The sequence below is a fragment of the Falco punctatus genome (assembly GCF_963210335.1).
Source record: "Falco punctatus genome assembly, chromosome: 8".
Taxonomy (NCBI): Eukaryota; Metazoa; Chordata; class Aves; order Falconiformes; family Falconidae; genus Falco; species Falco punctatus.
Window position 1 is genome coordinate 32,359,736 of NC_137588.1, and position 17,252 is coordinate 32,376,987.

The 17,252-nt window shown below is 49.6% G+C and overlaps 1 protein-coding gene across 1 annotated transcript in view; it reads right to left on the bottom strand.

Moving 5' to 3' along the window:
- The window catches only part of ITGB5 (integrin subunit beta 5), a 66,459-nt gene that overhangs the window by 21,106 nt on the left and 28,101 nt on the right, over positions 1 to 17,252 (bottom strand). The window contains exons 6-10 of the mRNA XM_080399207.1: positions 13,989 to 14,150; positions 12,406 to 12,501; positions 11,278 to 11,367; positions 7,520 to 7,654; positions 4,042 to 4,471 (exon numbers count right to left, since the gene is read on the bottom strand). Of these exons, the coding sequence (XP_080255333.1) occupies positions 4,042 to 4,471; positions 7,520 to 7,654; positions 11,278 to 11,367; positions 12,406 to 12,501; positions 13,989 to 14,150 (913 nt within the window). The remainder of the gene's footprint in view (positions 1 to 4,041; positions 4,472 to 7,519; positions 7,655 to 11,277; positions 11,368 to 12,405; positions 12,502 to 13,988; positions 14,151 to 17,252) is intronic.

Here is a 17,252-nt window from a genome sequence, read left to right on the forward strand (position 1 = left end):
GCAAGTGCTCTTTACTTACACCTCAGTAGCAATGCTCCTGTGCACAGCCACAGTCCTGGGCTGAAAGCACACAAACAACACCCACACAGGGAGTCAAGTAACAGCAGTGATGATTAAGGGGGAATTTGCCTAGAAACACCAAAATAAAGATGATGTTGTACTACTCTGCATCTCCCCCTTCCAAGAAAAAAATAGGTCTGCAACACTGGAGCTAATGAAGCTTGGCCTCTGGCGAGCCAGTCTCTCTTCATTAGAGGCAAATGCGTGATGCCCTCACCGGGGCCTCTTCTCCCTCTTGCCACCTAGTTTTATGGGACCTTCAGGAATGCAATTAGTGCCGAGATGTTTCCTCCTTTGTCAAACTGCCTGGCAGACAGCCAAGGGGTTCAAAAGCTGCTGGGCTGTGCAGCCAGCTGCCCCTTCCCGACCCCAGCTGCAGGCAGGAGGGCTCTCTCCCCCTCTCCCACAGCCACCTGCATTTCAGAGTAGAGGACAGAGCGATGCACCAAAGGCTTCAATGTAAGAGGGCAATTTCTCCGTCCAGAGAAAAACTAGGAATGAAACATTCAGTGGTTTGGGAAGTGACTGCCTGGTTTATTGGAGCACAACGCTGTGGATAACTCAGTTGCATGTCTTTTGGAGCAACAGAACACTTCAGCAAACTATACTCGATGGCCCTTCCAGAAGCTGGATTAACGGTTTGAAACAGCTACTCCGGAGCTGTTACATTGGACTTGGGGAGCAGCAGAACAAACGCCACTAAGTGGCATCGACTAGGGATTGGATGCAATCTGAATCAACATTTACGACATGTTATAAATGACTCCTTTCCCCACTCATCTCACAGGTGCAGAAGGCACACAACCTCCCACTTACTGGAATGAAATTCTTGCTTCTCCTTTAGATGATCTCCCACTCAAAATCTGCTACTCCACTTCATGGGGGGCTACAAAAGGACAGAAGCTGTAAACAATACCATCTGCAGTCATCTCTCAAACGCTGACGAAGTGAGGTGCCAATATTTATAAATGGACACAGGACTGAAAACAGTTTTGATGGCCAAAGGACTGAATACCGAGAGAGAAGAAGCTCAAAGTTCATTTCAGACTATTTCAACCCCGCTGTAGCTTCCACCAGGAATATGAGATACCAGAGCACAATCTGCCACCTGGCCTTATGTCATGGCAGTGGCTTGATGGGGACAGCTTCACTTCAGATCAGCAGGGCCACATACATGCAAAATAGTTTGGACATGAGGACTTTTACTTCTCAGCCTGGAAAACTGTGCTTTGCTCCTCATGCTTCCCCAAACCCCAGGCTCTGTTGGACTGGCTGCTTTCCCACCTGCTCTATCCAGCATGGGCACTCAGAGGTTCATGATACCATCCTGTTCAACAGCTTGGGCAGCCATAAATGCATTTAACGGGGGACATCACAGCCCGTGAGCTAAAAATGAGGTTGGGTTCCTTTGGGGTGAAAACGCTGTTCAAAATGCAATCATCAGAAATGCACAGTGAGAGGCAGTAAGTGCCTTCTACACTACCGGAAGATTCAAACAGTATAAAATAAAGCCCTTGAAAACAGTGATGAGTTCCCCTCAGGGGTCCAAGCCAAGCAACTCCCAAGCACAATCTGCAGCAAAACAACAGCTCCCTACACTCTGCTTTACTGGTTTCTGCATTTCCTAAAACCTGTTGGTCTCCCCTCATAGTGGGATTCAGCCTGTGAGAGTGGTGGGCACTCGGATGCTGAGGCCTTTCAGAGACAGATATTGTGTCCAGAAGACATAGGGAGGGCAGAGTGTCATTATTCCTCCTTGCAGGAGCAAAAGCAGCAACTGGATCCTGCACGATCACCCCAGAGGTTATCCTGCACCCAAGGCATGACCCAAACTCCCCTGGCCACCAAGTCTACCCATTCTGGTGGACTGAAATGTTCAGTGCTGAGCTAAACACATGGTCTTTTCCAAGAAGGTCCCCATTGTAAGGAAAAAAGAGCACATGTCTGCTGGAAGCCACCATAGGAGAACTGTTTGCTAGGCGCAGCTTTGGGCACAGCACTGTTGTGCGAGCTCAGGCGCATTTGGTAGGCTGGTGAAGGCCAAAATTTCTTGGGCTGACAAAAACACCTCAACATGTTATGTCAGTGGCAGAACGCTTGCTACATCTCAGATTTAGCACTGTAACTGCTGGAACTAAAAAAAAAACAAAACAAAACAAAAAAAAAAAATCAACAAACCAACAGCAATAGAAATACCAGGAGGCATACGGAGAATCACCCCACCTCACACAGCCAAGCCAGATTCCATCCCACCCCTGGAGCAAAGAGCCAACCCTTTGTTTTATTTCATAGCTATAAAAAGGACTTTTAAATGACTTCAAAAACTCTGGCAAATCCCAAACCAGCTCTGCTGCCCTTCCCAGCACCAGAAGTCCTCCACAGGGACAGAAGAAAGCAGGTGCAACAGAAGACATACAACTTGCTTGCCTATGGAGCAGCAGGGCTCTGGCTCTGCTGACGAAAAGGAAATTTGAGCAAATGGGTGTCGTCCTCTTGCAGTACCAATCACTACACCAGTAACTTCCAGCCTCTCTTTATGTCATCACTGCTCTGCTTGCTATCAAATTACTCCTTTTGGGTGGGATGATGTTAACAGAGCAATATGGACATATGGAGAACCCCCAGACAGCACTGCTCTTAATTACTTCACACCTGAGTTTACGTCTTCCCTCATCTACTTTCCAAAACCTTTTTGCTGCTTGCCCACCCCTCTTTCCACTCCTGCACCAGCAGGGAGAGCCCCAGACCGGGAGGGCTGGGCCAGTCATTGCGGGATGTGGTACTGGCTTTTCTCACTGCTGTGCTGCTGGGAGCCCCAGGGTAGTGCCAAAACCCAAGGTATCGCCTGCCCCATCCTAGCAGTGCCGACACATCGCTAGCCTGGCTGCAGGAAAATGAGCACAAACATCCCCTACCCACCTAACAACTCCCAAAGAGCCAGAAACTTGCAACCAAAAGGTGCTCCGTCACTTACTGCCCAGCTCAGAAACATGCAGGGCAAGATTAACAGCACGGAAAAACTCCACCACTTCCCTGGAGGAAATGTGATCAAATAGCTATTTTTCCAAGCTTACACTTGTTTTGGAAATTTTGTCCAAGATTTTCAGTTAAGGAAATATTTTACTTGCTTGAAAGCAGACAAATTTTAAAGAATCACCTTTTGCTCAGCTCCAACTGAGGGAATTATGTCCAAGGGCTAATCGAGGCAATTACGTGCAAGGTAAATTATGTGAGCTTGGACTGACAAAGAATTAAAGCTACTTTAGCATGCACAGCTAAATAACTCCTCTACTTTTGTTTAAGGAAAGCTGACTGGCTGCATCTTTCCCAGTGAATGACTTGTTTTCCCAATGGGCAGAAAGACCTATATTTAAAATACCTTTAGGAATCTTTAACACAGATTTTCTTTAATAAGTAATAGACTGATACACAACCTCTCCTTTCACCTGCGCTGCACCAGGGGATCACTTCAAATGGTTCATCTTTAAAAAAAGATTGTTTCTGCCTATGCAGGGAAGGGTGGCACATCCAGAAGAAATCCAACCAAAAAGCTTCAGAGGACTGAAGGCTGTGCTGGCTTACTCTTTCCTAGGGATATACTTCAGTGTGCAAGAAATGTGCGTAGTTATGTCAAAATAACACCACCAAAAGCCAAGACCCCACTCACCTCCGTGGGACCTGGGCAGAGGACGAGCCTGCAAGAAGAGCGCCTTTCACCCTAACGCTGGAGACTCAGTTCTGATGGGGATAATGCACGTTTTGCTCATTAGCATGGATGCACTTAAACCTCTCCCTCCTTTTTCCATAAGGAAAAGAAGGAAAGGGCAGATCCCTCCAGAAATTTCCAGGGCACATTTCGGCAGGCGGGGCAGGTGGCAGCCCCTCGCACACCCTGCACGCACCAGTCCAGCAGCCTTCCCCATTTCGGGGTCATTTTCCCATCCCCACAAAGTGGAGGACATGAGGGAGGAAGGGTCCTACCTGAGCAGAGGACTCCCTTGTACCTAGCGCAGGAGAAGTCATCGCACTCGCAGAAGGGCCCGTAGATGTTTCCAAACTCGCTCTCGTAGCAGAGGCACTGGTTGCAGCTGCACTCCCCTCTCCCGCTGCAGAGGGGCTTGCCCTCGGCCTCCCGGCACATGGCGTGGTGCATGTCCCCACTGGCACCCTCCTCACACTCGCACCTGGCCCCCAGGTAGCCGGCGTCGCACTCGCATAGCCCACAGGTGTAGGTCCCATTGCCGCTGCACTTGCCGCTGGCTGGGGCGGCGTGGCCAGTGCAGCCGCAGAGGCAGTTGTAGGTCACCGCCACCTCCAGCGTGTCCCGAAAGCCGGCAGGCTTGATGGTGAAGGCGTGGGAGGTGTCCTCAGCAGGGCAGCTCCGCGCCTCCACAGCCACCTCGAAGGAAACCTGGGGGGACAGGTTGAGATGGAAGTTAACACGCATGGCCCCAGAATGGCCATGAAGGGTGTCCCAGGAAGGAAGGCAGGAGGGGAGGGCAAATGTCCTGAGGAAAAGCCATGAAGCAATTCCCTGGAGCTGGGCCATGATCAGCACATTGAGCTTCACTCCCAGGTCTCCAAACCCCCCACACCCCCCCACACACAATCACAAGTCTAGTAAGAGCATCTGCAGCTCGGTGCACTAACATCTGACAGTACCACAAGGGGTTTGGCATCCTTAACGTTTTAAAATCCATCAGGGACCGTTGGTTTCTGTGAAGCAGGAAGGCACTTGCCTGTTCCCATGAAATAAGCAGGGCAAAACTCTAGCAAGTAGCTTGGTTTTCATGCTATTAAAAATAATACACTCTGCTGAAATCAAACACTATCAACGATCTAACTAACCAACCATAAGGGCCCAAGGTGCCTACAAGATCATGGATTTAGAAGGTGTTATGGGAATCGTGACCTGCACACAGACATGCATCAGTCACACAGTCCCAGGCTTTCAGCATGCTGCTAACAGGCCATCTTTGGTGGATACTTCTATTAAGACTGGCTTCAGAAGGGTTATACGTCATGATATGGTTATACGTCATGATATGGTTATACGTCACCCCCCTACTCATTTCCTGTTACTACAATCCAGTGTCCGGGATTTTCTCCTTGGGAAAACCAAGGCTGCCCTATGGCCACTGGCTCAGCCCCCAACTTAATCCGGCTGTATGGTGAGGGTCTCGGGCCCACCAGCGCTGCCTGAAACTGCTGGTTAACAAAGAGGATTAATGTTTTTCCAAGTAAATGAGCCCTTTTCCCAGGCATCAGGAGGGAATGATTTTTCTCTGGAGACATTTGGGGTCACCTTGAGCTCTCACCGCTTGCATCATCCCCCATGCCAAGGGGTGAGTGTGACCACCTCGCTGGGATAGCTGTACCCCCAGGAAACCTCCCTGACCCCCTCCCATTCCCAAGGCCAGAAGCAATTAGGCAACGAGCTCAAATTACAGAGGAGAAGATCAGAAAGCAAGCTAAGGGGATCAAGGTAATCCTGCTCCCTTTCACCCGCTGACACCCACAGCCCCAGGACGAAATGCCAGCAGATTAGGACCCAGTGCCAGCAGTTATCCTCTTTGGGGAAACTTTCTCAGCAGGAGTCAAATCCTGATCCATGTGGAAGTAATGGTGCAGAGAGAAGCTGAACAAGAGAGGATGGAGGAATGCCCCCCCCCCCCATGATCCTGTGCCACGTCTGCCTGTGCAGGCACCTAAAACGGGGGAGGTACCAGTGGCAGCTCCCTGTGGCACATGCTGCCAAGCAGCTGTACTGCACGAGACCCCCCGGTTTGTGCCAGAGCCGGGAGCTCAGGATCAGCCACCAGATTAACTGCTACCTCAGCGGGCCAGGCTTTGCTGTGGGAACAAGGAATGGCAACACTATGGGGATTGCTTTTGCTGCACATCAGAGATCCTGTAAAGTCAGCTAAAAAAGCAGAGGCCACCTCCCTTTCTAGCATTTCACATGATCCTTTTTTGGTGGGGGAAAAAATCCAGCTACTGTTGACTCTTTCAAACTATTTTTATATGCCTCAGTGCTTGGAGCTCTGGTATGTTTGCAGAGTCACTCTTCTCAAATAAGGCAATCGGGCTGCTAACAAACCCGCACCCGCGTCCTCGCAGACAGCAAAAGCCTGGAGAAGGGGAGGAGGTTCCTGCTGTCCAAGCCCTCCTACAGCCCAGCAACTCGTTTGTCTGTATCAATATTCAATTTCAACAAGCCAAGCTTAGCCTCTCTGTTTTTTTTTTTTTTTATAAAAAAGCACAGGATGGATTATGCCATGTATACTGTTAGCATTAAGGAGCAAACTAGTCTGTGCTGCCATCCAGCAACCCTAGGTACTGAACAACCAAGGGCAGGGTTGCTGCCTTTCTGTGCACGCTGTCTTTTTTTGCAACACCTCAGAAGATACCCATGACCTCTTCACTCTGAGAAAGACAGGTTTAGATTAGAATCACAGAATCATTTAGGTTGGAAAAGACCCTTAAGATCAAGTCCAGCTGTAAACCTAACACTATCAAGTCCACCACTAAACCATGTCCCTAAGCACCACACCTACACATCTTTTGAATACCTCCAGGGATGGTGACTCAATCACATCCCTGGGCAGCCCGTTCCAGTGCTTGAACAACCCTTCAGGGAAGATATTTTTCCTAATCTCCAACCTAAACTTCCCCTGGTGCAACTTGAGGCCACTTCCTCTCATCTTAGCACTTGTTGCTTGGGAAAAAAGACCAGCTGCCACCTCACTACACCCTTCTTTCAGGTAGTTGTAGAGAGCAATAAGGTCCCCCCCAAGCCTCCTGTTGTCCAGGCTAAACAACCCGTGTTCCTTCAGCTGCTCCTCACAAGACTTGTGCTCCAGACCCTTCACCACCTTTGTTGCCTTTCTCTGGACACACTCCAGCACCTCCATGTCCCTCCTGTAGCGAGGGGCCCAAAACTGAACCCAGGATTCGAGGTGGGGCCTCACCAGTGCCGAGCACAGGGGGACAATCACTGCCCTGGCCCTGCTGGCCACAGTTTCTGACACAAGCCAGGGTGCTAAGGCTAACCAGGATCCTCAAACAATAACAAGAAAACCTTGAATATTTAGTGGACCAGGAAAAGACCAGCAGGCGCAGCAATGAAAATTTCACAGGTGAGAGCATCTGGGATTACAGGAGAAAAAAGCCCATTCCTGACTACAGTGTACCACTGCCTGCTCAAGACCTTTTGGCTCAGGGTGCTGTAGGCAAGGTGCCTGTATTCCCTCTTCCCTTGCAACTGAGTTTGGGCTGATCTATGCCACCCACAGAGTCTCCATGGGTTCCTATATAAACATGGCACAGCATGAGAAAAGCAGAGGAAGATGAGCAAAGCTGTATTTTTTATTGCCCAGGACCACTCATTGAGAGCAGTAAGTGGCTGCATGGAGGGTGAAACAGCCTCTCCAGGGGACAAACCAAAAGACAGACTCACCGTATCTCCTATTTTGAGATCCCCGCACTTCCTGAGCCCAGGATAGGACAACCCATCCTGGCATGTGGCAGTGAAGGTCAAGCCGATGTCCTCAGGGCTGTCCCAGACTGTCAGCTCCACCTTGGACCGAATACTCTAGAAATGCAACAGGAAAGCAAACTGTCAGGTTCCCGAAGGCAGGTAGGTTTCTCCTGCTTTAGTCTCTTCTCGTGATGTTTCCAGATGGTGGCTAGGACATCTCTGCACCTATAAGAAAAAAAAAATCACCCCTGCACACACACTGACATTTGGGGTTGACTTAACTAGCTCAGGAGACTTCTGATGGGTAAGCTGGTAACACCACCATGAGAAAAAATAAATGAAAAACCTCTTTCTTTGTGAAACCTTTCAAAGTGAAAAACATTTTCCATCAGCGAGGTTTTGGTATGCTCCTACCCCCTTTTCTTCTGCTTCTCATTTCTCCATCCTGCTGCACACAGACTTTTTAAGTCAAAACAAAATGAAGTTTATAAGCATTAATTCAGAATAACATTGTTTTGTTTAATTCTTCCAATGGCTGGAATTGATGTTTTTTGAAAGTGGCGTCCAAAAACAACAAAGATTTTCAAAATGGAGCTTTTTGTACAAATACATTTTTTCCAAAGTCAGCTTGCCAGCTCCATCCCTCTCCCCCTTGTCCCCAGTCTTCACCAATGTTGCCAGATTAAGGAAAAGTGCTAATTCAGACCTCTTGCCAGTCCACGTGATAACAAAAATGAGGGTTCACATGCCAGCAAAGAGCTAACGCTTCTGGAAATGGGCAGGAAATAAATCAGTTTTGGCCCAGTAAATCTAAACAGCCTTTGAGGAAAGTAAGGAATAATTTTCCATGTCTCTTCTGTAAAGGAGAACCATTCGTGGGGTGGCAATTTGGACCATACAGAGCATTCATGAGCTGAATGCTGTGTGTGCCGGTAAAGCTGAGCATACTGCTTTGCCCAAAATTACCCCGTAGAAATTAGCTGTCACACTGATACGCCATCCCATCTTCTTGCCCAGAGCATCTCACCTGGGGCATGGCAGAAGACAGGACACAAAGCCAGGTCTTGCGTGGGCTCTCCCTATGCTCTTATACAGATGTCAAGATTTCTTATTAGCCCAACATAGTAATGCTATTAGCCAACTTGCAATGCTATTATTATTAGCCACTTTGCATCGTTACACAGCAGTACCTTCTCAAGCACCACAGGCACCACTAAGGGCAGCTGCAGGATTTTGCTGTTGCATTGTTTGGTGGCCAGGCCTGCTGCACCTTCAGGGACAAACAGAGGATGCTGGAGAGATGCAGAAGAAGGACTTGGCCTTAAAATGGTCTCTGCCTGAAATAAAGCTGTCTGCTATAGCCATGGGGAAATCAAAAGGATGGATCATTTCAGTGTGAAAACAAGGAAATCTTGAACCAGCAGTGGCTCCAGGGATGGCTGATGTGACAGCTACTTGCCATGGGAAACCCATTCGTGGTGTAACAAGAAACACATCTGAGACCTGCCTCATCTGGGTTTAGGAAAGTGCTTTTTAAAGCAGGGTCCCATTTGCACCCTTCAGTCCAAACTCAGCCCATGTGCCTGGGCAGAGACCCCTTGGTGTTATGCCAGCCTGGGTTCAACCCCCCAGGAGCCTTTCCATCTCCCAGGCATGTCAAGATTTGGGGGAAGGGTTTTTTTCTTAGTGAGGGCAGAGAAAAAAGCAGTCTCCATTCTTTTTTGCTTCACGCCCTGCAGGATGAGGGAGAAGCGACACAATACAAGGCAGAAGAAAAAGGGAGGTGGAAGATGAAGAGATGGGGGAAAAGGATTTCAGGGGTAATGTAAGCCCTGCACAAGCCTGATGAATGCATTGGTGGAGGGAAGCAGACAAGAGAGCATCAGAGATGGCCAAAGCACTTAAGGGGAGAGGCTGAGCCTAGGCCCAGAGCACCAGCCACTGCCACCCTGCAGGAAAAGACAACTCCTGTCACAGCTGAAGGGTTTCCCCAGGCTGAGAGTTTCTTTTTTGTGAGGAAAAAAAAATATAAAAAAAAAATGGTTCACTCCCACTTGGGAAACAGGAATTTTAGGCTTCTCCCTCAAAGAGAATTTCCTCCTTCATTTCAGGAAAAAAACAAAGCGACCAAGAGGAGACGGGCTGGGCGGGCGCCAGGTCTCCTGCAGCCCCAGGCTGCCCGCAGCACAGGCAGGAGCTGCCAGCTCCCAGCAGCACTCCCAGCGCTCCCAGCCTGCACCCACTGCCTAGCCCAACAGGCAAGAAACCATCCCCAGTCTCAGCAGCACGTCATCCTGCATAGCTCCTTCCGTGGGGCACCGTGGTCTCAGCATCCTAGTGGTTTCCAGCTGCACTGGAAAGCTCAAGAGCGAAGAGAAGGAGGGAGCTAGGGTGGGGGCATCAGTTCTCCAATGGTTTTCGTCAGCTTGTATCTACTTGCAAAGGCTTGAGGGGTGGTGAAATGGAGGCATGGAAGCATGTTACAGCTGGGAAACTGAGGCAAAGGGAGGTTTTCATGCAGTGGTGCAGAGACCACATGCAAAGTCAACATGGAGTGAAAGTTCATTTCTTTCTCCCTAGCTAAGCATCTTAGCCACAAGACCCTCCTTCCTCAAGGGGACAAACTGGGACAACTGGGCTTTTGTTTTGCAGTATCTCCAGGGCCTCATTAGCAGCATTAGCTGCTCATTGCCTTTCCTCAGAGGGTGAAGCTTTGGGAAGCCCTCTTCCCAAGGGCATAACCAAACGCTGCTTTAACTGCAGGGAGCTGCGAGGGCTGCAAAGATGAATGTTACAGGTCATGCAAAACACAGCACAATCCTACAAAACCTCTGGATGTGTAAACTCCTCCGAAGAAGTCCCTTCTCACTCGCTTGCACTAATGAACATAGTACCAAGAAGAAGAAGAGCTTGCAGTCCACCAAAAGCTGCATTCACAGGTCCCATGCATGAAGAACCCTACCTGAACGCTGACCCATTACGGGGTCAGATCTCCATGCCCAGCCCCAAAACAGCGATATCTTTCCAGGAGCATGAAGAGCTGACCCATAAGAATTCAGGGAGAGATCAACAGAAACACTGACAGCTAACTACCCAACAAACACACAATTTAGCGGCTTATAATCGATCCGCTCCCCTGATCTCCATGGAGATGGACAACATCAGGTCAGCAGTGTAACTGCAGGTCCTTTGCTGGCCTCCATGTGCCCCTTTGCTGGCCTTCATGGGCTCCACAGCAGCAGGGCATCTGCACTGCCAGTGCCCCGTAGGTTCCTTTGGGACCAAAGAGACACAGTCATCGATGCTCACAGGGTGCTGAGGACTGACTTGTGCTGCACAGAGACCAGCACAAGGACACGACCTTAGCTGGAGCCTGGTCACATCCTTGGGAGGCTTCTGACCATCAGAGAGCAAAGAAATAACCTGTTTTACACAGTGGCAGGGTGCTCTGGGAGAGAATGGTTTTAGATTGGGGCTGTATTTTGAGGGTAATTCTGCATGTGACAGATGTGGGATGAGATCTCTTCTGTGCCACAGGCTCCCTTGGGTATCCCCATGCTCCTTTCTCACCTCACACACCTTGTTCCCCTCCACAGGGTGGATGCCTCAGCGCTGGCAATGTGCAGGGGACTGGGGAGGGAGGCGGCCAGGCTGGGGGGAGTGTGTTGGGGAGGGGCGAGCTGGCTGAGATCCTGGCGCTTCGCAGGGCAGCAGCTGTGCTATTAAACTGCACTTACATTGTACGCCTTGACGATCAGCTCGATGATATTCTTGGAGTCCTTGTGCAATATCTCCACTGTTGTCCCAGGAATCAAGGCGGTAAAGTTCTTAAAAATAATAATAATAAAAAAAAAAAGAACATGAAAGATAACTCTGAGATGCAGAGAGGAAAAGCAGAGGACGAGGAGGGATGGACCCTGCACCAGGGACACCAGCCACACACCCTGCCCCATCGGCCGGTGGTGTACACAGCGTGGCTTGGCTCCCGTTATTGGAGCTTTTGAAAGCAAAGCATTGCTAATGGAACACTAAGCAAAGCTTGCGGCCTCGGGACAGGGACTGACGGACCCAGATCTGCTGCCAGAGGGGGCAAGACCCAGCGGCCATGCGCTCAGAGAGCCAGCCGGAGGGGAGGGAGGTCCGGCTGCCCTGTCTCACCTCAGCCCCACAAGCATCCCCAGGGGAGGGGGTGGGGAATGAGCTCAGCCCAGCGAGCAGCAGCATCTCGACCATAGCAACGCGGCTGCTTGTTGTTTTTGCTTGAGCCCTGAGAGCCGGAGCAGAGGTTTCAGAAAGCAGCCCTGCCTGAAACACCTCCCCTGCATCTGCAGAGGAGCGAAACCCCGCAGGGCAGCGCCAGATGCAGGCGAGCCCCCTCAGCTCGGGTCATCTTTTCTTTTTGGAGGGGAGAGCGGGAATGGCGAGGGAGTTCAAATTGTATGTGGCGCGTCAGGGCCCTGGACTCCGTGATGGAAAAACACAGCTGGGCAGAAACACTGCACGCGATTAGGTAATGGGATTAAGTCACTGCAGAATGGGTTGAACAGGTTCCTGCTCCCTCGCACGCTGCACGGCTGGCAGCCGTCCGAACATCAAGATTAAGCTGGAGTCTATTTTAGGTCTTCACATGCTCGCTAACATATATATGTTTGCTCTAAGAAGCTTTAGTGCTTTTTGCTGAAAGGACTAGCGGGGAGGGACAGCAGGCTGAGCCTCGCCTGCCTGCATCTGCCTGCCCCTGCCAGCCCCGCGGGCAGCACGTGGCCATGCATGGGGCTGCCTCCGCTCCACCGCACCGCAGGAAGAGGCTTCCAAGAGACACTTAAATCACCTCCCCTCAGCCCAGGCAGTTTGGCGGCTCTTACCTTGTACAGGACGTAATGACTTTTCGTAACAGCAAAAATCAGGTGGATGTTGTTTTCAGCGAGTTTCTCCCCCAGAAGTGCCAGGGAAGGATAATCCTAGGAGCAAAAAAAAAGGTCAGAAAGACCAATGGGCAACAGAGAAACAAGACTAATTTCATTGCTTTTCTCCTCCCAACAGCAAAATTTGTTCCAGACACATGGCATGTTTCACTGCAGGATGAAGTCCCTGATATACCAATACAATCCCAACTGAAATAGTAGAAATTCTGTCATCCCTGAAATATTTCTGCTGCACCCTTCACCAGAATATACGACTAGCAACACCATTAGCTACAGCAACACCTGAAACACTGGATTTCTTTCTTTCTTTCCTCTTTCAGCTTTGCCATCAGCAGATACACACATGTAAAAAAACCTGGCTGTTATCCCCAGGGATGTGAGGCAGGGAGATCTAGAAATGCAGAGACTGGAAATGTATGATTTTTCTCCCAAGACAGAAACATCCATTGCCTGCTCTTTCTGCCTACTGGAACCATAAAGAGATTACAATAAGGTCTTTAATTCTGCAGAGTTCCCAGAGAGGATGGCAGAAAGAGATTGTTCTAGTTACCCACAAGCAACAAAATAATGAACCAGGGCTCTGTTTCAAGAGACCAGCTTGAGTTAAAACTCCTGGCTGCTTCTGAAGTGGTGTCCTTGAAAAAAACCCACCTCCTTTACTTGCAGACTGGGACGCTGATTGAGAATCTCTGAGACTCAAACACAGAAACACCAAAGCAGCATCCCCACGCCAGCTCCTCGACATTAACTCCATGTCATATGAGGGCTATGCTCCCTTACATATATGTTTGCTAGGATTACACAGGTGGGTGGAAAGAGGGTTTCTCCATGGAGCCTAGCCTCTGGCCATAATGCAGCCATCCAGAAACACTTCCTTTTACAGGGTGACATCCATCCAGGGACAAAAAAATCATAATTAGTGCTTGTGATCTGCCGAATAAAGCACCATTCTGCAGAAGGATGTGATAATGAAGCAGCAGGCAAGCGCTCATTCATCCCAGAACTTTCCTCCACTGGGCTTAAATTGAAAAAAAAAGGGCTAGTTTGCCTGTTTATTACTAAGACCTATGTTCATGTTGTGCTCAAAGTCTGTGTATAAGAGGAGCATCCTGTTGTGCTTGCTAGTGCAGCCACATGAAGGTGGATTCAGCCTCCCCAGGGAGAAGCTGACAGTCCACTGGACATTCTAGAAAAGGGATGACGTATTTTATGTTTTCTCTGCACTTTGCAGGCAAAATCTGATGCTCTTCAGGATGCTAATTTACTTTTCCCTCCTTTTCAATGAGCCCTGAAGGAACTTGCTAAGTTCCTAACTCATTTTTGAGCATAACAGAAGCATTTACTGTGGGGGGATGCCCAAGGGGAACAGCAAACTTTATTTGCAGATTGCAAGACTGGGTGAAACCATGCTGGTCAGGTGTTGTGTTTGTCAAAAGCTGCTGGAGTTGGGGGTGGCTGATCTCCAGAGAGGTCCACCAACACCTTGAGGTCTCCAAGGGCTGGGCCCCCATCTCCCCCCTCACCAGCTGGCTGGATGCGCTGTACTCGTTGGCTTCATTCAGGTGGCACTGGCCGTCATGGGGCTGCACCAGCCCCCCTAGCTTCCCATCCAGGGCTATGTGGGGCACATCATCTGTCGTGAAGACCAGCAGGTGAGATGCCTCCTTACGCCAGCCAATCTTCTCCTGGGGGAAAACAAATGCTGTGAGACAGCCGGTCTGCCCCTGCCAAGCCCACGCTTCACCCCTCGCCCTGTACACGGTCCCAGCCATGCCCCTGGCCAGCAGCAGACCCCTTAGCACTAATTAGAAGAGTGCCATGCTCCTGCCCACCCATCCCTGGTAATAAAACAGAATTTCAGGGGCCCGTCCAGCATTTCCCAGCATCTCCTTCCAACACACTTACTTAAAAAGGCATGAGAAGGTATGTGGACTGTCCACCAGACCTTCTATACTCAGATCCAAGAATAATAATTTCAGCTTCTTTTATAACCAAAGGAGACCTGCCAACTTCCTCCACACACATTTAATCTGACCTTGTTTCCTCAGCTCCGTGCAGCGGCCAAGGCAACAGCAAGAGCTGCAATATCCCCACTCAGCATTTCCAGTACCACTCAAAAAGGCTGTTTCTGAGCTGTGATGCACAAAGTGAGGTCCCTTCCCATAGGGCTGGCGTTGGTGCGCCCACATGCATGCACATGTATGCACAGGCACTCTGCCCTGGTCCCCTTCTGTGCACATCTTCTGGAAGCCATGGTGCCTCCAAGCCTCCTGCCATTGCCTTGTGCACCACTACGCATGCCCTAAACAGCTCACCCCCCTCTCAACTGCCCAGAAAAGCAGGGTCACACACAGCTGGAGCAGAGCGCGGCAGGGGGACCTTTGGCAATGGTTGCCTGCACTAATCCATACATGACTGCCCCACACAGCTCTGCTGTGAGCAACTTCTGTGTTACCTAAAAATATGCTAATTCCAAGCCATGCTCTAGCAATCCCTATGAAAGCACCGAGATGTCAAGCACAGCACAAGTGTCCTCTGAACCCTCTTTGGTCCCTCTGTGCAAGGACAAGACAATATCACTGCCTTTGCATGGAGAGAGATGGAGGGACAGATTTTTTTTTTTTTTTAAGTGAAAGGATAATATGTTTCCCTTCCACAAAGCTTCTCCACATTCCCAGCTTTGCATCAGCCCAATAGCAGATCTGTGCCTACAACAGTACACTAAAGCACTCTGTCACAATGGAAGTGAAAGGAACCAGAGAAGCTCAAAGGAAATTTTTGGAAACCCTAGCAGTGCAGCACGCTCCCCTGCGCTCACTGCCTGCTCCCACTACCAGCTCATCGCCAAGCAGATGGGCTGAGGTCCCACCTGCCAACCACAGCACGGGGATCCCACCATGGCAGAGGCAGGAGCCAGAAAGCTCCATCTCCTAGAGCGTCCCCTTGGGCTGGCCACCCTGCCCGTCTGCCCTGGGATGCAGCCCCACACCTTCCCTCCCCACAGACATCCAGCATTCCCCTCCCTCCAGCCCCCCACTCAGAGCAACACAGCACTAATCCCTTGGGAAAGGATGAAGGGAAAGCTGGTAAAAGCTTACTGATGGGAGCGCAGTGCAGATAAATATACTCAGCTCCTCCAGAGCTTACTGTTCAGCTTATTTACGCAAAATGTGAATTTTGCCTTGATTTACAGTAAGACGGTAGCCTATGCACTGCCACAGCCCAGCTGCGAAGGCACTTCCTATGGAAAGCACTGGTGTGGGCTGGGTGAGAGGGCAGAGCAGGCAGAAGGATGTGGAATCAAGGCTGACAGCGCAATTTTCGACTGTAAATGTGAGTCATAGCCCAAAGTCTGCTGATCTTTCTGATAAATATAACTCTTGCTTCAGGGACACTATACCAGAGTAGATCTCTTTCTTCCCTAATGCAGAAGGTATTTTTGATTTAATGGCATTTTAAAGATGCACACACCGCAAATAAGGCTATAGGAAGAAATCTTTGGCAACACGCATGCTTTGCCATATACCAGCATATTACAGCCCAGCTCACTAAGCAATGAAGACATTTTTGCGCTGGGGAAAAAGCAGTCATTCCACTGAAACGACCCCACTGGACAAAAGGCAAATTCTTCATGCCAAAATGTAATTTCTGAAAAACTCAACTGAAAAGTGATTACAGCTCTAAAAATGCAAGAGGTAGTTCTTGGTCTACTCAGCCACCAGACAGAAGCCCACCCCATTCAGTTTTGTTTGCATACCCAAAGCTGATTTTTTTTTTTTTTAAATGATTGAGGCCAAAAAACTCCCAAAGAGATTAAAAAGATTAATCTGAGTTTCATTTCCTTAGAAATGTGCTATGCACAAAGAAAACGAGCTGCATTCAAGCAGCAGTTATAAAGCCACTTCAGGGGTGATGCTGCTGTTCACCTGCCTGCTAAGCCCATCTTTAAATCACGGGCTGAGTATCCCTTTGCAGACAAACTCTCTGTGCCTCTTACACACACTTTCCCACATAAAAAACATCAAAACCACTTTGGTTGCTCAGGTTCAGGAACTCACTTCCAAAAAGCAATGAGAACTCAATTTGGGTGCTGATATCCAGGCACCGAGAGCATTTGATGCTGCAAAAGCATCAGATCAGGTTGTCTCAGGTGAGGTGGCCAAGCCAGTGCCAATGCAACATCAAAAGAGTTGGAGACTTATGGAAAAAGCACCCAGAGAGGCCAGCACACCAAGGAGTTGCCGCATCTCACACTGCCTACGCCAGCAGCTTCCAGACACTGGAAAATACAGCTCTTCAGCGTGCAGTTTCCACCGCGAAACCCAGAGCAGCACTCTGCTCCGCTTAAAACAAATAACCAAAGGGACTTTAATTTATTTTTACTGGACTGGGATCATTGAACAAAAAAACCTGCACTAACGTCTTCCCCCTCATCTGGTTTTTTTTGATGCTCATGGGATATAAAGGTTTTTGAAAGCAGAGGTGGAACCTGACCCAAAGCAGAGTGAAGGGGGAAGACGTGTCTCCACAGGGCTGGGCATGCTACAGATCCTGCCCCTACTCCCACGACCAGCTGCAGTTGCCTCCCATACCCTGACAGCCCAGCTTCTCACTCCTTACGTCCAACAGCAAGTGGCAAAGCTGCTACGGCTCTCTCAGTCCAGCCCCCAGATCCTATTGAAAAGGCTGCAAAACCCTGCATCGGCATTTCCAAGCCTGGTATTTTATGCTTTGGGTGCTGAACTGCCAGGAGAACCCCCTGGATTCAACAATATATCTAAACCCCC